This window comes from Peromyscus californicus, unplaced genomic scaffold (genome assembly GCF_007827085.1).
Source record: "Peromyscus californicus insignis strain IS unplaced genomic scaffold, ASM782708v3 Scaffold_8__1_contigs__length_139910024, whole genome shotgun sequence".
NCBI classification, from domain to species: Eukaryota; Metazoa; Chordata; class Mammalia; order Rodentia; family Cricetidae; genus Peromyscus; species Peromyscus californicus.
Window position 1 is genome coordinate 105,792,487 of NW_026294606.1, and position 20,995 is coordinate 105,813,481.

The 20,995-nt window shown below is 47.0% G+C and overlaps 2 protein-coding genes across 2 annotated transcripts in view; both read left to right on the plus strand.

Annotated features, from left to right (window-relative positions):
* The first annotated feature begins 8,665 nt into the window (after positions 1-8,665).
* Positions 8,666-15,288, plus strand: Agrp (agouti related neuropeptide). The gene is made up of 3 exons (XM_052727136.1): positions 8,666-14,065; positions 14,225-14,307; positions 14,492-15,288. Exons 1-3 carry the CDS (start codon positions 13,936-13,938, stop codon positions 14,672-14,674), a joined length of 396 nt encoding a protein of 131 aa, XP_052583096.1. The 5' UTR covers positions 8,666-13,935; the 3' UTR covers positions 14,675-15,288.
* Positions 15,289-15,397: 109 nt separating this feature from the next.
* The window catches only part of Atp6v0d1 (ATPase H+ transporting V0 subunit d1), a 39,171-nt gene continuing 33,573 nt past the window's right edge, over positions 15,398-20,995 (plus strand). The window contains exon 1 of the mRNA XM_052727135.1: positions 15,398-15,625. Coding sequence (XP_052583095.1) covers positions 15,496-15,625 — 130 coding nt within the window. The 5' untranslated portion in view covers positions 15,398-15,495. The remainder of the gene's footprint in view (positions 15,626-20,995) is intronic.

A 20,995-nucleotide genomic window follows, 5' to 3' on the forward strand; every position in this document is an offset into this window, starting at 1 on the left:
AGGTGATTGGGAGGAGGACACAGTGAGAAGAGAAATCCTTTTACAGTAGATCTCAGGCACCAAAGCCCTCAGGCTTTAGGCCAGAGTGAGCGTGGAGTTACTGTGAAGAGGGGGTGGACTGTTAAACAGGAAGCAGAAGCCCAGGAAATCATGTTTGGGGAGGACCAGATAAGAGTCTAAAGCCAGCATTGATTTTTTTTCAGAAATGTCATAAACCTTGCATTCATTTAGCTAGCCAAGTGCAGTTGCTGGTGCTTCTGGGAGACAAAGGCCTATCCCTGTTGGTCAACAAGATGACACTGTTGAGCTTTATCCTTGGATGCAGAGATGGCAACCAAAACATAGCTGTCCACTAGATCAGCTTGTGATCAGTTCCTTCCTCACACTGGTCTAAAGCAGACCTTGTCTAGTGTTGATGCTTGTGAGGGCTGTTCTTGGTCAACTTGACTACATCTGGAATTAACTAAAACCCCTAAATGGAGGGCACACTTGTGAGAGATTTCTGCTTAGTTTGAAGTGAGAAGATCTGCTAACTGGATCTTTGAGGTAGGAAGACACACCTTTAGTCCAGATCTAATCTGGGCCACCATGCCTTCTGCTGGAAGCCTGCCTATATAAGGACATGGAAGGAGGAAGCTTTGCTCTTTGCCTGCTTACTTTCACCTTGCCCGCAGATTCACTCCTCCACTGGCATTTTAGCCCACTTCTTCAGGATTCCAGTGTATACTGAAGATCAGCTGAGACATCTGGCCTCGTGGACTGAGCAACTACTGGATTCTTGGACTTTGCATTCATAGCTAATTACTATTGGATTAGCTGGACTACAGCCTGTAGGTCATTTTAATAAATCATATATATTTGCATATATACATATATGAAAGAGAAAATGATATATTCATTCTGTAAGTTCTGTTACTCTAGAGAACGCTGACTAATACACTGCTCTTCCTTCAACCCCAAGGGCCTCAGGCAAGGGAGGGGATTTGAGCAGACCCAGGCAGTGGAAGGAATCTGGTCCAGTTTCCCTGACACCTGCTTCCTTGCTGAGTCATGCAGACTTTTCTGTAAAATGAGACTATCATCAGCTTGGCTACCAGGCTCAGAGGATGTTGTCAAGGCTTTGCTCCCTCTGGTCTATAGTCATTCCCCTGTCCTAGGCCTTCAAGAACTGATGAGAAATGCTGGCTACATCCACCATCTTCTGAAGAATGAAATTCTTTAATCACAACACTTGAGAAGCAGAGGCAGGCGGATCTCTGTGAGTTCGAGCCTAGCCTGGTCTACAAAGTGAGTTCCAGGACAGCCAGGGCTACACAGAGAAACCCTATCTGGAAAAAACAAAACAACAAAACAAAACGAAAAGAAAAGAAAAGAAAGAATGGAGTTGGGCATGAGATGTCATCTTCAACCTTTGTAGCAACACAGGCTACATAACAAAACCTGTGGGGTGGGACTACAGTCAACGCAGTGATGAGTTTGGCAAGGTTATGACCGAGGAGTTTTAATTGTATTTGCGACCTCCCTGGTGGGCCACAGCCCTTCCCAGCTTATTCCTTCCCTAGATTGTCCCAGACATGTGCTAAGCTATGGTCTAAGGGAGGAAGGCATTTTGTGTGCTAGCATCAACTCTGGCTGTGAGGGTGTTTTCTGATTCCTAACAGTAGAGTCATCCCTGCCTGACTCTAAGGATAGGTCTGCTCTACTGGGTGCTAGGGGAGCCTGGCAAAGATGTCAGAGCAAATGCCCTTGAATTCTACTTTTTAAAGGGCTATTAATAGCAAGAGTGGCATATGTTGTCCTTGGGTGACACTAAAGGAGTTCGGAGAGTTGAGTCCTAGGATCCAGGCTGCAGATGGAGGCTACAAATAGAAGGCTAGGTGGGGTTGGGGGTTCAGCTCAGTGGTGGAGCGCTTGCCTTGCAAGTGCAAGGCCCTGGGTTCGGTCCTCAGCTCCGGGGATGGGGGTGGGGAGAGACAAAATAACAAAAATAGAAGGCAAGGGGAGCTAGTGATATGGGGGTGTGGTAAGTTGTAGAAAAAAGAAGTAAAAGACTCCCCCCAAACAAAAAAGGTTCATAAAACAGGTTCAAGGCTTCAAGAAATTTGCTGACCATGGAATTCCAGAAAGTAGCCAACCTGTCAGCCACCCCGGAGCACAGAGGTTGCAGAAAACAGATGGTATGAATTATTTCCCACCCCAGAGTTTTAAAAAACAGTTTACACAAAAAGCAGTCCATGGGCCTGGCTTCACCAAGCCCTCCACCTCCCTACTCAACAGCTACAAAAGCTGATTCTCAGGCCTTGCTTGATGGGCTGTTCTCTTGTACCCCTCGGATACGAAGCTGCTCGAGGTTTAGTGACGCCAGCCTCTCAGACCAAAAAAAGCTCTGCTCTTGCCATTCTGAGGTAGAGTGGGGTCTTTACACCTTCATTTTCTGTCACTGACTTTTTATAGGAGGTCCTTCAGAAGAGGTGATGGGTTGAAAGAGGTAAGAGTATTCTTACACAGGAATCCCTGGGTTATTCACCCCAACACAGACAGCTGGTAGATGACATTCAGACCCTAAAAGGTGTGGGGTCTAGCTTCTGTGGGCTTCTCTCTGACACAGGTTCAAGTCTTCAAGTTTGAACGTGGGCTGACTTGTGGTCACGTGGTCTCAGGACCATATGCTTTCTGCATGTTCCACTGAGAGTGCACAGAACCAGTCCTCATGCATACTCAAGTGGATGGCTCCCTTAGAGAAAGAAGCAGGGGCCTTTCTGGACTGTCAAGGCTGAGTTATGCCCCACTGAGCATCTCTAAGGAGGCCCAAAGAGACTCAAATTTCTTGTATTCCAGCCTCAGCTCTCGAATTGTTTCCTTTACCTGCAGGCTCTCGTCAGCCCTAAGGATCTGTGCCACCTCAGTCAGGCATGGTCCACGGTACACTCAGTGAATCCTTCATGTTTGAAGATATTCCTTTACCTGTGACAGCTGCAGCAGACACTCCTGAGATACCCCTCGCTCACAGACGCCTCGGTCTTGTGTGAGGAAGTTGTCAGGCTTTGCAGTTATAAAGTGGGGCAAGGGTTCTTAAAGCTCTGCCACACCCAAGTCTCCTAGAATGTCTGTTAAAGCTAGGGCGGCTGGTGGGGGCTGGGAGATAGCTCAGTTAGTAGTGTTTGTTCTACTCCAGTGAGGACCTGAGTCTGATCCTCAGCCCCCACATAAAAAGCCAGGCACAGTGACGTATGTCTATAATCCCTAGAGCTCACTCGTCAGTTAGCCTAGCCTAATTGATGAGTCCAGCATTCTCGTAACAGACTGTCTCAAAAACCAAGTTATACAGCTTGGCTCCTAAGGAAAGACATCTGATGTTGATTTCCGGCTTTGACATACATGTGCACACATAGACACACACAGTGGAAGCTGAGCCCAGCCCTGGGAGACTATGATTTCTTAGAGTCTGTATAAGGTTAGATTGGCATCCTCACAATTTCTTAGGCTATTGCTGCTGGTGTGGGCACCACTCAGAGATCCACATTCTTGGACACACTGAAACAAGTGCTCTTGATAATCTGCCCTCTCTGGGGAGAATAACTCTTAAGGTGTAGGCATTCAGCTCTCTCCTCCTCTCTCTTCAAGGCAGGGTTTCTCTGTGTCATCTTGGCTGTCCTCAAACTCAGAAATCTGCCTGCCTCTGCCTCTGGGATTAAAGGTATGCCCCCGCCTCCTATCCAGCTACCTCTTTTCTCTTTATTGAAGCAGTAAGAGGCTACACCCTCAAAGAAGGTTAAGGGCGCTTTGAGTACTTTTTGCCAGTCCTAGGAAGCAGGCCTCAGTCTCAGTTTGGGTTGCTTAAGAAGAATCCTGGGACTACTTCAGCTGTTACTTGGTTTCAGGGGGGCTCAAACTGGTCTGAATCCCATTTTGATCCTGAAACCAGGATGCCGAAAGTGTATGACACAGAGGTTGGACCACTAGGCTTCCGTTGTAAACAACTGTGCAAAAGTGAGTCTAGAAGTCTCTTCCTCCTTTTGAAAGGTTCCCCTCATCTTTAGGAACCCCACTTTAAAACTTTGCCAGGGAACTCAAGCTTTCTCAGAGGCTTCATCATAGAATCTCATGCATCACAAATGTTCCCACTGACACAGCAATGCCTTAGAGAATCTAAGGAAGTTGGTATATTTGGGCATTGTTGCAAACAAAACTGGGAACAGGAATTGGGAAAGCAACCAACTGTGTCTGTTCCACTAAGTGCTTATAAATTCAAGAGGTAGTCTATCAGCCCTCAACTGAAACCTGCACCTCTGTACTTTTTGAGGTATATGAGACAATATTTATTTATTTATCTATCTATCTATCTATCTATCTATCTATCTATCTATCTATTTATTTATTTATTTATTGGCTTTTTGAGACAGCGTTTCTCTGTGTAGCTTTGCTCCTGTCCTGGATCTCACTCTGTAGCCCAGGCTGGCCTCGAACTCACAGAGATCCGCCTGGCTTTGCCTCCCAAATGCTGGGATTAAAGGCATGCACCACCATCGCCCGGCCGAGACAATATTTTTATAGTTTAAGATGATTTGAATTAAGCTTTTAGCTTATTGCAGCTGATGTTACCTTATTGGCTGTTTTCCTAACAGGTTTTTTCAGTACTGGAGACTGAATCTAGGATTTCCTGGATGCTAGACAAGGGCTCTACCTCTAAACTGCATAGATTACACTTCCCTGCTGTGGGATGGTCTGTATGTCAAATGTGTTGCTGATTGGTCAATAAATAAATCACTGATTGGCCAGTGGCCAGGCAGGAAGTATAGGCGGGACTAACAGAGAGGAGAATTGAGAGAACAGGAAGCTGGGTGAGAGAGACACTGCCAACCGCCATGATGACAAGCCGCATGTGAAGATGCCGGTAAGCCACGAGCCATGTGGCAAGGTATAGATTTATGGAAATGGATTAATTTAAGCTGTAAGAACAGTTAGCAAGAAGCCTGCCACAGCCATACAGTTTGTAACCAATATAAGTCTCTGTGTTTACTTGGTCGGGTCTGAGTGGCTGGGGGACTGGCGGGTGAGAGAGATTTGCCATGACTGTGGGCCAGGCAGGAAAACTCTAGCTACACTTCCCACTCATGTTTTTGCTTTTTTTTTTTTTTTTTTTTTTTTTTGGTTTTTCGAGACAGGGTTTCTCTGTGTAGCTTTGCGCCTTTCCTGGAACTCGCTTTGGAGACCAGGCTGGCCTCGAACTCACAGAGATCCGCCTGGCTCTGCCTCCCGAGTGCTGGGATTAAAGGCGTGCGCCACCACCGCCCGGCTGTTTTTGCTTTTTTTTGTTTGTTCGTTTGTTTGTTTTAAGACAGAGTCTCACTGTGTAGCCCTGGCTGGCCTGGAACTTGCTATGTAGAGACCAGGCTGGCCTTGAACTCATAGAGCTCCATCTGCCTCCCCATTGCTAGGATTAAGGGCATGTACCACCCCACCCAGCCCTTTTTGCTTTTTTGAGACAGGGCTTCACTAAATTGACCTTGAAATTTGAAACCCACCTGTCCAGGCTTTGTGAGTTCCAGGGATCAAACTCAGGTCTGGCTGGTGCAGCCAGTGCTTTTACCCACTGAGCCATCTTGCTGGTCCCAGGTTTCTCTTTTCGGTGGAGGGATAGCAACAGTCTTTGATCATTCTAGAAGGTCTTCTCTTAAAATCCATTGAGGAAGAACGGCCTCGGCGTTCTCCTAATGGGCAAAGTAAGAGTGCCTTTGGGGGATAAAGTACTTGATCACAGATTCTAAGAGACACTTGTTATTTAGACTTGGTATTGTTTTTTTTTTTGTTTTTTTTTTTTTGGTTTTTTTCGAGACGGGGTTTCTCTGTGTAGCTTTGCGCCTTTCCTGGGACTCACTTGGTAGCCCAGGCTGGCCTCGAACTCACAGAGATCCGCCTGGCTCTGCCTCCCGAGTGCTGGGATTAAAGGCATGCGCCACCACCGCTCGGCGACTTGGTATTGTTTTATGAGTCTCTAATTAAACAAAAAAAAATGCTCTGTAGCCCCCAGATCTCAAATCCTGCACACAGAACATGCCAAATATTCCTGAGAACATCAGGCTAGTTCCTGACCGGTAAAATTATCTCCACAGCTAGGTGTATTTCTGACATGCCTGCCCTCTCGAGGTTGGTGCTGGGGACTGTGAGTCCAGCCCAGCACTCAAAAGGCAGAGGTAAGTGGATCTTTGTGAGTTCAAGACTAGCCCGATTGACATAGTGAGTTTCAGGCCATACATAGTGAGACCCTGCCTTAAAAAAAAAAATTCAGCCACAAAGTGTTTATGTTCATTCACAGAGAAAATGTGCTCCAACAGGGTCCTTCCACAGGTTACAAAATGTAGGGCAACTGTGTTCCGTAAGAAAGATAAACGTGAGGATTGGCCTTTGCACCTTGAGCTGCCAGAAAAGGTAAAGGCAGAAATTCCAAGTATCAGCTATGTGTAATGGGCTGTAATCCCAGCATCCAGAAGGTTGAGACAGGTGGATTATGAGTTCCAGGCCAGTAGGTTACACAGTAAGATCATGTCATCAAAAAAAAAAAAAAAAAAAAAAAAAAAAGGCTAGCGGCCAACAATATGGCTCAGGCAGTAAGGACACTCTCTGTCAAGTCTGACGACCGAGTTTGTTCTCCTGGACCCACATGGCAGAAGGAGAGAACTGACTCTTGAAAGTTGTCCTCTGACAGCAAGACAGAGCCAACAAGGGTCTGCACAGGTCCTCTGTGCATATAGTAACAGCGTTCAGCTTAGTGTTTTTATGGGTCTCCTGAATGTGTGAACCAGTGGCTCTCTGATTCTTGTGCCTTCTCATGGGCTCTTTTCCTTCTTTGGGGTTGCCTTGTTCAGCCTGATGTGATGGTTTTGTTTTATTTCATTATATTTTATTGCGTCATGTTTGATTGTTATCTCTTAGAAGCCTGTCCTTTTTTTTTTGGTTTTTCGAGACAGGGTTTCTCTGTGTAGCTTTGCGCCTTTCCTGGAACTTGCTTTGGAGACCAGGCTGGCCTCGAACTCACAGAGATCCACCTGCCTCTGCCTCCCGAGTGCTGGGATTAAAGGCGTGCGCCACCACCGCCCGGCTCTGTCCTTTTTTTTATTACTATTTTATTTTATTTTTTTTTTGGAGCTGAGGACCGAACCCAGGGCCTTGCGCTTGCTAGGCAAGCACTCTGCCACTGAGCTAAATCCCTAACCCTGCCTGTTCTTTTTTTAGTAAGAGACAGAAAGGGAGTGTACCTGGAGGGGAAGTAGGAAGAACCGGGAGGAGTAGAGGAAGGGGAAACTGTAATCAGGATATATTGGATGAGAAAAGAATCTATTTTCTTTCTTTCTTTTTGTTTTTTTGAGACAGGGTTTCTCTATGTAACAGCCCTGGCCGTTCTGGAACTCACTCTGTAGACCAGGCTGGCCTCGAACTCACAGAGATCCGCCTGCCTCTGCCTCCTGAGTGCTGGGATCAAAGGCATGTGCCACCACCACCCAGCTCAAAAATCTGTTTTCAATAAAAAGGGGGAAAAAAGTTGTCTTCTGACCCCCTTATGTGTACCATGGCACAATACATACTGCTTTCCAACCAGCACAAGTAAATAAATGTAATAAAATATTAAAATTATTTTAGGTTTATTTTTTTATTTTATGTGTATGAGTGTTTTTTCTGGATGTATGTCTGTGTAGCATTTGTGTTAGATCCTTTGGAACTGGAGTCACAGATGGTTGTGGGCGCTGGGGATGGAACCTAGGTTTTCTGCAAGACAACAAGTGCTCTCAACAGCTGAGCCTTGTCTCCAGCTCTAATAAAACACTTAAAAGACAAAACCAAAAGCTGAGTATGGTGGCACATACCCAGAATTCCTGCACTAGGGAGGCTGTGGCAGAAAGATGCCACAAGTTTGAGGTGACATATGAGTTCTAGGTCAGCCTAAACTACAGTGTAAGACCCTGTATCAAACATTAACAAGAACCTCAGAGAACTAGTAGTATAGAAGTGCTTTTCACCACTATAATAAAATACCTGAAGCAAGACACTTATGGGGGGGGAAAACGTTTAGTTGGGCATAATGGTGTAGCTATAATCTCAGTATTTGGGAAGTGGAGGCCGGAGGAGCAGGAGTTCAAGAAAGTACTGGCTAGATGAGATGTGGTAGTTGATGGCTGCTGAAGAGAGAGAGAGAGAGAGAGATGTTTTTCTTCACACGCACTCAGGCAGCAGTAATTGGATTCTGGATTATTTAAAAATTTTGAGGGAGACTAGTTAGGGAAGCTCTAGTGGGGTTCCAAGGGGAATAAGAGGATGGATACGATCAAAACATGTTGCATATATGTATGAAGTTCTAAAGGAATAAATAAAAATTCTATTAAAAACCAACAGGCTTATTTAGCTCACAGTTTTAAAGCTGAGGAGGCGATGTGGCAAATCGCAGACCTGGCAAGAGTCCAGTGCCAGATGGCTGGAGTGCAGCCCAGGCCACAGGGTGACCTCTGCGATAGGCGATAGGGGGCTGGGCGGAGCCAGGCTCGCTCCTTTAATAAGAACCCTATGGCAGGAACTTACTCTGTCTTGGAAGATAGCTCTTCAGTATTGGTGAAATTATTAAGGCCACTCCACGTAGTTAAAAGGAGATTTATTTAATGGCGTAACTTACAAATTGAGGGATAGGTAGGTCGCAGGGTCTGGGGAAGGTGTATCGCAGTCCAGCGGTGTTCTCTGGAGCTCTGCTTGGCCCAACTCCACCATCCAGGGTCCCGGAACAGAGAGCGTGCTGGCCCATCCAGATCTCGGGTCTCCAGGCCCCTCCTTTGGCCCCGCCTTGTAGGTGTGACAGTTGCCGAAGTCTCAATGGGGGTTGGAACTTCTAGATCAAAGCTGGAATGGCTACCCACTACACTTCAGTGACCTAAGGGCCTCCAACTAGGCCCTTCTAAAAGGTTCTACCTCCCTCTTTCACTGCCCTCTGGGGCTAGACTTTAATCATAAAAGTCTGGGTGGGGAGAGACACAAACTATACTCAAACCCTAGCACTAAGGAAAGCAGGACACATTGGAAAGGTTTCTTTTCTTTTTTTTTGGTTTTTTAGAGACAGGGTTTCTTTATGTAGTTTTGGTGCCTGTCCTGGGTCTTGCTCTGTAGACTAGGCTGGTCTTGAACTCACAGAGATCTGCCTGCCTCTGCCTCCCGAGTACTGGGATTAAAGGTGTGCGCCACTGCCGCCCGGCCATTCAAAAGGTTTCTAATTGTAACAAAAATTGAATCAAAAAATTGAATTGAGGCTGGGTGCGGTGGCATATACCTTTTAACACAGCTCTTGGGGGCAGAGAGGCAGGTAGATTTCTGTGAGTTCAAGGCTAACCAGATATATATAGTAAGACCCTGTCTCAAAACAATAAAATAAGGGGCTGGAGAGATAGCTTAGCTGGTTAAGATCACTGACTGCTCTTCCAGAGGTCCTGAGTTCAGTTCCCAGCAACCACATGGTGGCTCACAACCATCTGTAATGAGATCTGGTGCCCTCTTCTGGCCTGCAGGTATACATGTGGACAGAACACTGTATACATAACAAATAAGTAAATCTTAAAAATAAATAAAATAGAGCCAGGTATGGTGGTACATGCCTGTAATTCTAGCACTCAGGATATGATATCTATGATAGATAGATAGATAGATAGATAGATAGATAGATAGATAGATAGATAGATAGATAGATAGATGTATACACCGAGTGTTATGACAAGAAACTCAGGCCATGTTTAGGACAACACTGTAGTGTAGGGCAAAGGGGATTGGAGTGGGGAAGGGTGTAAACATATTTCCTCCTCTGGACTCTGCTTGTGCTTATGGATGATACTGGGTTCTGTGGCAGGTTGTCTGAGCCCACGCACACTCACAGAAGTTGTACAATGTGGTGATGACTACAGATGTTTGCTGATGACTCACTAGCTGAACCTTGGAAGATGACTGGCTTCCCAGTTCCAATTGAAAGAGAAAAAGTCAACCGACTATTTATTGGGCTGGGCCTTTGGGAAGGAACCATGTTTGATACAGAGTATGTGTTAAGCAGTGTTAACCAGACTGAGTAGTAAACTCTATGTCAGTTATGAATCCAAGGAACTTATACTGCCCCAGCACCCTTCAACTCCTACTCAAGTTTCATGACCAAAGAAAGGTCTCCTCCCCCAGGAAGCCTTCCCTGAGGTGGGTGCCCAAACTGGCCCAACAGGTCCTTGGACATTCTTGAATCAAAGTACTTAGCATGCTGAAGTTTGTTTGGAGACAGGGTCTCTCTATGCCATCATCACTGTCTGTGAACTCATGTAGACCAGGCTGGCCTGGAACTCACAGAGATCTGCCTGCCTCTGCCTCCCGAGTACTGTGGTTAAAGGCACACCTAGACACTTAGCTTTTTTAAAAAACAGCATTTCATAATGCAGCCTATGCTGGCCTCTAAGTCATGACCCTCTCCCACTTGCAGAATTATAGGCATGTGCCACTGCACATGACTTTCATGTCACTATTTTTTAAAATTGGCATTTGTAGTGAAAGATTTCTGTGCTCTATCTATGCTGGTTTCTCATTGTCCATTCTATACACTGCCTCTTTTTCTGAATATAGGTATAATTTTTTGTATTATCTTCCTAGTCTTTTTAATTTTTTTAAAAGTTTAGACAGGGTCTCAACAAGATAAGGCAAACATATACATATAATAAAAATATAAAAATCTTTAAAAATAAGTATAAAGTACATAAACAATTAGGTAAGCTTATGGAGAGGTTGATCAAGACACATAAATTAGGAGATAAAAGAATCCATCTAGCTGCGCAGTGGTGGTGCATGCCTTTAATCCCAGCACTCAGGAGGCAGAGGCAGGCTTGTGAGTTCAAGGTCAGCCTGGTCTACACAGTGAGTTCCAGGACAGCCAGGGCTATACAGAGAAACCCTGTCTCAAAACAACAACAACAATGACAAAAAAGTTCATCTAAATTTTCTGTATTTCATTTTTTCAAGCTATTTATGTTCAATATACAATTTTCATTTGTTATTTAGGAAGGTCTTTATTGTAAAAATAATTCTTTTGTCTGATAGCAAACAACAGCTACAATAATTATTCTGGATCTCCAAACTGGATGAATTGTATTTCATGAGACAATTCCTTCTGCATTTCTGGGGTAATGTCCTAATACTCCTGCAGTGTCTGTTGGATTCTGACACATCAGCAGACCTGATGTCTACTTCCTTTAGAAAGCTGTGAAGTCAGAGAAGAGCTGGATAGCTCTGCTGATCCCAAAGCTTCTGAGGCTCCAAGTTTAGCATTGTCTCTTCTGCCAGAGAACCTTATTAATGTAGCATGTGGCTTTATTACCTGAATGTCCCTGCTGCTGGACACCATCTTGCTGCCTATTGCCTATGTTACTGTATTTTGATGGTTGGGTTTCTTGACTATCTCTTCCACTGGACCTGACCAGGATCATGGATCGTCCCACAAGCACCATGGCCCTTGTCTGCCACTGCCTAGTGGGCTGATACACTTGTACACATACTACCAGGTGAAGACAGCTGACCTTCAGAGTGGGAAGAGGTCCTACTGGAGACATGAAGAGCTGTCTTGAGGATAGGTGCTAATAGGTGTGGTCAGTTCTCCAGCACCCCCTGTCTCAGCAATCCTCCTGCCTCAGTCTCCTGAGTATTGTGATTATAAGTGTTTCACCTCATTAGGGCACCTTCTCAACTCACAAGGTGCACCTGTTTAACCTTTTTCAGGCAAAATCTCCAGTAACAGAGGCTGACGAAAAGATCTGGGAGCTGGGCAGTGGTGGCACACCCCTTTAATCCCAGCACTCCGGAGGCAGAGGCAGATGGATCTTTCTGAGTTCGAGGCCAGCCCGGTCTACAGAGCAAGTTCCAGTACAGCTAGGGCTACACAGAGAAACCTTGTCTCAAAAAAACCCAATAAATCCATAAGACCCGGGAAAGCACCTCATGGACACTTCATGCAGTGCTGTTCTTGGGCTCCAAGTGATGCAGCTAGGATATGGCCTGCTTTCTTCTCCCTGTCACTCCAGAGAAGACCAAGTCCTGAAGTGGGGCACCAAACTTCCAGATCAGCTTCCAAACAGGTCTCAATGCCAGGCCTACTCAGCGACAGCCTCATCGACTGCCTACTCAGTGACTGCTTACACTACTCTCAGGGGAGAAGAAAGGGTTGATCCTTGCTGCCCTAAAGGGTGAGTTCAGGGACTATTTCTCAAGGGGCTTTCCCCAGCTCCTCATGCCCCCAACCTGGGAAGGAGAAAGTAGACTCTGAGCTCTGAGGACTGTACCAAGTCACCTGCAGGAGAACACAATGCCAGACCCCAGATACCAGTGTCTGTCTGTGAACAGGCTTGCTATAGGCCCATCCTCTGCAGAGTACCTCCTTCCCAAACACTAATTGATGTGGACTCTGGATGAAGGCTGCCAGAGGGCAGTCTGTTGTTTTCACTCCTGGTGCTAAGATTTCCTCAGGCAACTACCTGATCAGGAGAGTGCATATGGACTGGGCTATATATCCTGACAGTTCTTCCATCTTTTCTCATTGCCTTGTGCACTGGGGTCTCCAAGATGATTTAACCTGTATTCCTTTTCTAAATGGGCATATGGGTGATTTTTTAAAAAAGCCCACCAAGGGGCTAGAGAGTTGTCTCAGAGGTTAAGAACATTTGATGCTTTTGCAGAGTACCCAGATTCAGTTCCAATCACCTACATGGTGATTCACAACTATCCTCAACTCTAGGTCCAGGGGATCCAAAAACCCTCTTCTGACCTCCTTGGGCACCAGGCATGCACGTGATGCACATACATACATACATACATACAGGCAAAAACAACATCAAAAGTCCCACCAAGTGTGGTGGCGAATGCCTTTAATCCCAACACTTAAGAGGTAGAGGCAGGTGTTTTTCTGTAAGTTGGAGGCCAGCCCTGTCTCAAACCCAAACCAAACCAAACAAACAAACAAAGGGTCCCATGGGTCCTGCTCCATCCACAAATGGGCAGCCCTCACCATGTCCTCAAGCTGATGAGACCAGGCGTGGGCAGAGACCTGACAACACAGGGCGGAAGGGAGCTGCCATTAACACTAATGAAGCAGGCGGGCTGAAAGCTTTTTACTCTGAAGCTGTGTGCCCACCCAGGGAACAGTGCGTTCTGTTCCCTTGGTTTACAGGAACCCTAAGTGGAAAGGGACTTGGGGACAGGAACAAGAGTGGGGGGTCTTAAAGAAGGGGAAGAGGAGGTAGAGCTGGAGGGCTTGGTTTTAGCTGGGAGAGCTTTTTTGACCTGTCTTCCTAAGAAACCTGGGGTCTAGTTTTTTACTCTCCTCCTGCCTGGCGACACTCACTGGCCCTTTGGTGCCTTTGACCAAAGTTCCTGGAAGCGAAGGAAACAACATGCCATGAAGAGGCTAAGTGAACATCTGTGGGGCCAGAAATTAAATTAAGATCACCGGCCGCCTGCCTCATTATTGCTAATGGTTCTAGCCTGACCCACCCCTAGTTTCTGGTCTTATGGAAATTTTGGGGTCTGGACACCCTATCTTGTTCCCAAAGTCTAATTGGTTCCTGGAGGCTTATGCCAAATTGGATAGTCACTTCTCCCAGTGGTTCAGGTTCGAGGGAGAAAGCCCAACTGTGTCCCCGTTTTCCAGGGAGGGCCCCTCATGCCCTGGCTGCAGGAAGCAGTCACGTGTGGGCCCTTTATTAGACCCTGCCATATAAGCTCAGGACACCAGTGGCCAGGAGCTCTCTAGGCAAGGATCGGCAAGCAAAGGTAAGTGCAAAGGCTAGACAGGAATGCTAACTTTCTGGGGTTAGTTCTCTCGGCATTTGTAGGGTATGCTGAGGATGAGGAGAGACTAAATGGGGGGTTTTCCTGCCGAGCCAGGTCATGCTGACTGTAATGCTGCTGAGTTCTGCCCTGCTTCTGGCACTGCCTCCCACGCTGGGGGTCCAGATGGGCTTGGCACCCTTGGAAGGCATCAGAAGGCCTGACCAGGCCCTGTTCCCAGAGTTCCCAGGTGAGTATGGGCAGGTTGGTGATGTGTAGGGCAAGGGCAATTGCTGGTCACAAATCTGCCTGTATGGGGCTAAATCCTCGTTCCCCCAATCCCAATCCCAACCCTGGGAGGTGGGTACTTAGTGCATGGTGGGTGTGGCCCTCACATCGTCTGCCCCAGGTCTAAGTCTGAAAGGCCCGAAGAGGACAACTGCAGACCGAACAGAAGAGGCCCTGCTGAGGAAGGCAGAAGCTCTGGCGGAGGTAACTCCTCAGGGAAAGGGATAAAGTAGCAAGGTAGGGAGCATCAGATACCATCCTCGCTCCCCACTTCCGGACCATCCAACCTGGCAGAACTGTAGACCATCCCTGCCCCACGCTCCACTGCCATCCTACTGGGATCGGGGTGGCAGAGTTTCCTGACGTTCTTGTTCCCCTATGAATGCAGGTGCTAGATCCTCAGAATCGCGAGTCTCGTTCTCCGCGTCGCTGTGTAAGGCTGCACGAGTCCTGCCTGGGACAGCAAGTATCTTGCTGCGACCCGTGCGCCACGTGCTACTGCCGCTTCTTCAATGCCTTTTGCTACTGCCGCAAGCTGGGTACTACTACGAATCTCTGCAGCCGCACCTAACCAATGGATGTTGGGCAAAGGCAGGGACGCGAATAAAGGATGGGACCAATCCTAAAGCTGTGGTTATTTTCAATGTGGCTGTCGAAGGGTCGGTGGGCGCACCGAAGGGTAGGGGGCGTCGTTATGCCGGAACTGCATACACTATAACCTCAGGGTCTAGGTTACTCCATCTTCTGAGTCACGGATCCCGGCGATTTTTACGGCACCAGGCCACTGTTGGGGGGAAAGCAGGAGGCCACACACGCCAGCCCCAGAGAATCTAGTGCAACAAATGCAGGGAAGGCGGGCGCAGCTTAGCTTATGGGGAGTAAAGTCTAGCTAGTGGCTAAACATTGGTTTCAAAACCCTCCCTTCTCTGGACCTCGGTTTCCGTCTGGTTAGGAGACGGTCGCCGCAGCGTAAGGAACAGCACACAGGTTCACCTTGACCTGGTTGGCCCCAACAGAGCCAGACAGAAGCGCCTAACTCGGGAAAACTAAATTGAGGGCCCCGCTCTAATCCTGCGGGTATTAGCACCACCACGCGGTCGACTTCCGCCATCGCCGTTGCTTTGCTCTCGGCTGGGCGCCCAAGGCCCGCCTCGCCTTAGTGCGCAGGCGCCCGGAGGGCGGCTCGCTCCTGAGCAACGCTGGCGCGCCAGGCGACCCGGAAGCTGGATCCCTCGAAGAGCCGGCCCCGCGGTGGTCACGTGGCACGCTTTGCGTCATCTGACGCACTTGACAGCCCTCTGCGGGCGCCGAGTCAGCTGATCTCGGAGTCGAGTTGCGTGAGCCCCATTAGGGCTCTCTGGTCCCGCCGCCCCCGCCGCCCCCGCCGCAGCCATGTCGTTCTTCCCGGAGCTTTATTTCAACGTGGATAATGGCTATTTGGAGGGATTAGTGCGCGGCCTGAAGGCCGGGGTGCTCAGCCAGGCGGACTACCTCAACCTGGTGCAGTGCGAGACTCTGGAGGGTGAGCCACGGGTCTGGGCTGTCTGAGGGGCCTTGAAAGGCCAGAATGGAGGCCGCCCTGAGCCGGGAAGCCGGAAACGGAGGGTCTTGAAGGGCCTGCGAGGCCTCTGGGAATCCGCGAGCGGATGGCGGGCATGTCAGGAGGGAGTCTACCTGTAGTTGCGGCTCTCTGAGGGGCCCAGACATAAACAAGACTTTAAAAACCGCAGTGGTTTGCCTCTGCTTGGGTTGCCTCTAACCTCGTTGAGCTAGTCCTGTAATGCAGAAGGCCGAGCTCCTGAGGATTGATTGGTCGGCGCGAAGTGTCCACCTACAAGCCTCTTCACCCTGGCCCAAGCCGGGGCCTGTCGGGTGGCAATGCATAGGGAAGTTGGGTTGGAAAAGCTCTCCCTTCCCCCAAGGTCTTTGGAATCCTTGTGTTTTGGTGTTGGTCTGAGGGTTGAGCCTTCCAGGGGAATTGCTAAGACAGTTTGGTGAGAGGTTCCTCCCAGCTCCGAACCGCTGGCTATGCAGTGTCTTCCAGACTGAATGTTTGGGAAAGCAAGAGGTAGCCCTGTAAATCTGAAGTTCGTGCACAAGTATTTGACCCTAACCCCTCCACCCCCACCCCAGTGAGAAACGATGCCTTTTTGGGACAGCAGTGTCTTACACAAGAGTGACAGAAGCTCAGTTCCCCTTTCATAACACTAGATGCAGAGCAGCGGTTCTCAACATGTGGGTCGTGACCCCCTTGGGGTCACAGGGGTTGCCTAAGACCATCGGAAAGCACAGATATTTATGTTAACGATTTGTAACAGTAGCAAAATTACTGTTATGAAGTAGCAACGAAAATAATTTTATGGTTGGGGGTCACCACAACATAAGGAGCTGTATTAAAGGGTCGCAGGCATTAGGAAGGTTGAGAGCCACTACTCTAAAGTAAGATGACTTTCAGGCCCATCTGTAGCAAAAGTACTAAGTTAGAGATGTCTCTAATTCCAGACCTTCCAACCTAGTGGTAGTGAAGGATGGGGATGTGAGTTCCCATCTCTTAGTCCTAAATGATTCATTTGAAGAAAGGTACTTATTAGCTGGAGGAGAAGGCTTGGTGGTTCACCCAATTTAGAAACTTCTCATCAAATACTTCTGGAGTTAAACTGAGCTCATTCAGTTATTGTTTACCTTGAAAACTAGACCTGTCAAGTGAAAAAGAGTGTTTCAAATAGGAAACTTACTGAAGTTAAGTGCAGTAGCAGATTTTATGATTTTTATGTTAACCTGCAAGGAAATTTGTTTACCTTCATTATAGGAGTAGAAATGGGGAGGAGAGGGTACTTCACGACGCTGGGTTGTGGGAACTAGCCACAGACCTTAGTGTGACTTCACTGTTGGAAGAGGAGAAGTAGAGAGGCTGCCTTGGGCATGGCCTAACACCTAGTTGGCACTTAATGTGAGTTCGGTGGATTGATTGGAACTTGAAGATTTTTTTCCCCCCCGTTACAAAGATGTTTAGTTTTTTCTTTTCGGAAGATCCTTATTTGGGTAAATGTAAAGGTGAACACTATTGCCTTTTTTTGGCTTCTCTTCTGGCTTTCCTTACTCCCGCTGCTGCCTGCTCCCCTGTAGAATTTCCGGGAAAACGTGTTCCTGTCTTTGCAGCAGACACTACGTCATCGACAATAAACATATTAGGACATTCTTCCTGCTGTTTAGCAATGGGCCCCCTTGTGGAGCATCATCCAGACCTTTAGGGCAGTATTTAGGGACCCTTGCTCTTTCACACATATCCTTCTCCTTTGCATAGAGTATACCCCAGCACTCGGTGCACAGCGGCGATGGGACTTCAGAGTCAAGCAAACATGGGTTTGAATCTCAGTCTGCCGATTACTGGATTCCTGTAGACATATTTTTTAATATCTCTGGACATAGAAGTCTTCATCTGGCATATGAGCAGCACCTACCTCATAAAGACTGTGAAGATGACCACAGTACTACTTTGTGTAAAACACTTAGCCCAGCACCACGAATCCAGTAAGGGCTAAAGACAAAGTCTGAATTCAGTAAATGTTAGCTTGTATTGTCTGTTACTTAACTTGCTGGTCTCTCTGCTTCCTTCTCCACCCATAAGCACTGTCCCACTGCCACTTTCTTCTTCTTTTCTTTTCTTTTTTTTTTCCAGTACTGTGATTTGAGCCCTGTAGATACTTGGAAAGTGGTCTAAGCACTGAACTATAGCCCCAGCCCTCTTTGTTGTTGTTTTGTTTTTGAGACAGGGTAGCCCTGGCTGTCCAGGAACTTATTCTGTAGACCAGGCTGACCTCAAACTCAGCGATCCACCTGCCTCCGCCTTCCCAGTGCTGGGATTGAAGGCGTGTACCACCACTGCTTGCTTCTAGCCCTCTTTTTTTTTTTTTTTTTTTTTGTTTGTTTGTTTTTTTGTTTTTCGAGACAGGGTTTCTCTGTGTAGCTTTGCGCCTTTTCCTGGAACTCGCTTGGTAGCCCAGGCTGGCCTTGAACTCACAGAGATCCGCCTGGCTCTGCCTCCCGAGTGCTGGGATTAAAGGTGTGGGCCACTACACCAGCTCCCCAGTAGGAGCTTTAGGCATGCTCTGGGGGGTGATACAGATTTTAAAGAGAATGTTTCAGGTATTGGGCAGTTTCCAGAAGGCAGAGGGCAGGACTTGTTTGTTTGCTTTGCAAGACAGTTTGTAAGTAAAAGACGCAGGTGCAATGGTATGGTTCTGTAATCCCATACTCAAGAAGGTTGGAGAATCATGAGTTTAAGACAGGCTTGAGATCCTGTCTCAAAAAAAAAAAAAAAAAAAAAAAAACCCAAAACAAAACAAAACAGAACAGAACAGAACAGAACAGAAAATAAATGGCAAGTATACTACCCAAGCCTTCCTGGATTCCACTCCAGCAGGGTATCTTCCCCCACTGATTCCCCTTCTGATAGAACTGTTTCTTTAAGACTTCCAATAACCATTTATTCCATATTATACATCCTATCTGTCTCTTCAGGAGTATGAAAAAGAACCATTCCTGCCAGGCAGTGGTGGTGCACACCTTTAACCCCAGCACTTGGGAGGCAGAGCCAGGCAAATCTCTGAGTTCAAGGCCAGCTTGGTCTACAGAACAAGTTCCAGGACAGCCAGGGCTACACAGAGAAACCCTGTCTCAAAACAAACAAACAAAAACTCAAAACAAAAAAGCAAAATGGGCCGGGCGGTGGTGGCGCACGCCTTTAATCCCAGCACTCGGGAGGCAGAGCCAGGCGGATCTCTGTGAGTTCGAGGCCAGCCTGGGCTACCAAGTGAGTCACAGGAAAGGCGCAAAGCTACACAGAGAAACCCTGTCTCGAAAAACCAAAAAAAAAAAAAAAAAAAAAAAAAAATCAAAAAAGCAAAATGGTGCTTGTGTTAGACTGTATTCTTTTCAAGCAGGTGTGAGGGCTTGAGTTCTGTTCCCTAGAACCCACGTAAAGCCAGGCGTATTAGTGTATGTCTGTAATCTCAGTGCTCCTGTGGGGAGATGGGAGACAGAGACCGGAGAATCTCCAGGAGTTTGCAGGCTACTTAGCCTGTTGTACTTAGTAACAAGCAACAAGAATCTGACTCAAACAGTGGATCATGAGGACTGACACCTAAGGTTGTCCACTGACTCCTGTGGGCATGCTATAGCAAGTGTGCAACTGCACTCATACATAAACAGACAGACAGACAGACAGACAGACACACACACACACACACACACACACACACACACACACACACACACACACACAGAGTCTGAGAATTGAAATAAGGAAGGCATTTTGGCTCCTGGTTTCAGAAGCTTCAGTACATGTTCTGCTGGTTCCATCGTTTCTGGCCTGTGGTGAGGAAGAGCATTAAGGACAGAGAGAACTAGTGCTGCTTGTCTCATGGTGGTCCGGAAGCAAAGAGAGTAAAGGAAGAGGCTCAGACATTGGCTGTGAGTATTGTAGGGGAATTTCAGGACGAGCATAAGATAAGGAGGCTGAGCAAGAAAGAGTGATGGAGGAAAAAAAGCTAAGTGTGTGTAGTGCTCACCTGTAATCCCAGCACTTGGGATAGCACTTGGGATTCGGAAAGCAGGGTTATAAGGAATTCAAAGTCATCTGCTATATAACAGTTTTGAAGCCAACTTGGATTATATGAGACTTTGTCTAAAAAAATAAAAAAGAAAGAAAAGAAGCAAATAAGGAATTAAGGTTGGTGTGGGTTAGGTAAGTGTGTAGATGACAGCGTGTAAGAGAAAGAACAGGTAGGGAAAAAGTGAGATGAGACTGAGCATCCGTGAGCCCTCTGAATGAAGGCTCCTACCTTGAAAGCTTGAAAGACAGCTTTGGGGACTACAGTAGAGTTGTGACCAAAGTTCCCGAAAGAGTATAGAATCAGAATAGAGACCAGAGATTGGATCCTTCTCCAGAAAGTGCTTCAGTTAAGCAAAGTTGGGAGTGGGGTGAAGAAAGAATACTGTTAAGTGACCAAAAGACCTGGAAGTGAAGGGGATGGTGAGTTTCAAACATGGCCAAGAGCTTTATAGGAAGAACTTTCATTTGATTTTACCATTCAGAAGTCATGAGTGACCTTAATGAGAACAGAGGAAGGAAGTGGAAGAAGCTAATGAAAGTGGATTTGCAGAGATGCTAAATAGATACAATAGACCTTGTTGATGAACAAATCCCAGCTTAACCACTCACTGACTTTGTGACTTTGAGCAAGTAATTTATCCTTAACTGGAAAGTGGAAGTAGGATCCCTTAGCTGGTGATTGGCCCCAGTGGTTCATATCTGTTCTCACAAGGCTGAGGTAGGAAGATCACTTGGGAGCTTGAGAGTTTGAGGCCAACCTGGGCAACATAGTGATACCATCTTTAAAAAGGGGGGGGGGGGGTGAGCATGTGTCTTTAGGATGTTTGAGAAGTGCTAAAATGGAGCTTGTTTCTGAGTGAACAGTCAAGCTGGCTGTTCCCATTGGTTATTCTTCTTTTAGTTACTAGGAAGTAGGTGTCATAGTGAGGTCTTAAGTGGACGATGCAAAAATACCACACAGGCTTCACTTAGTGCATGTGTGCTGAAGATGCTGAGCATTCAAAACAGCATTGAATGCCCCCAGTAAGCACAGAGTACTTGGGGAGAATATGTGGGTTTCTTTTTAGAATGATAAAAATGTTCTGAAATTGTGATGAGTGAATATACTGAAAACTGTGTACTTGTTTTTTTGTTTTGTTTTTTGGCTTTTTGAGATAGGGTTTCTCTGTGTAGCTTTGCGCTTTTCCTGGCACTCACTCTGTAGCCCAGGCTGGCCTTGAACTCACAGAGATTCGCCTGGCTCTGCCTCCCGAGTACTGGGATTAAAGGCATGCGCCA

Coding starts and splice junctions, on each gene's coding strand:
- Agrp (XM_052727136.1), top strand. CDS start 13,936: ATGCTGACTGTAATGCTGCTGAGTTCTGCCCTGCTTCTGGCACTGCCT. Junction 14,066..14,224: donor CCTGTTCCCAGAGTTCCCAG/GTGAGTATGGGC, acceptor CGTCTGCCCCAG/GTCTAAGTCTGAAAGGCCCG. Junction 14,308..14,491: donor AGGCAGAAGCTCTGGCGGAG/GTAACTCCTCAG, acceptor CTATGAATGCAG/GTGCTAGATCCTCAGAATCG.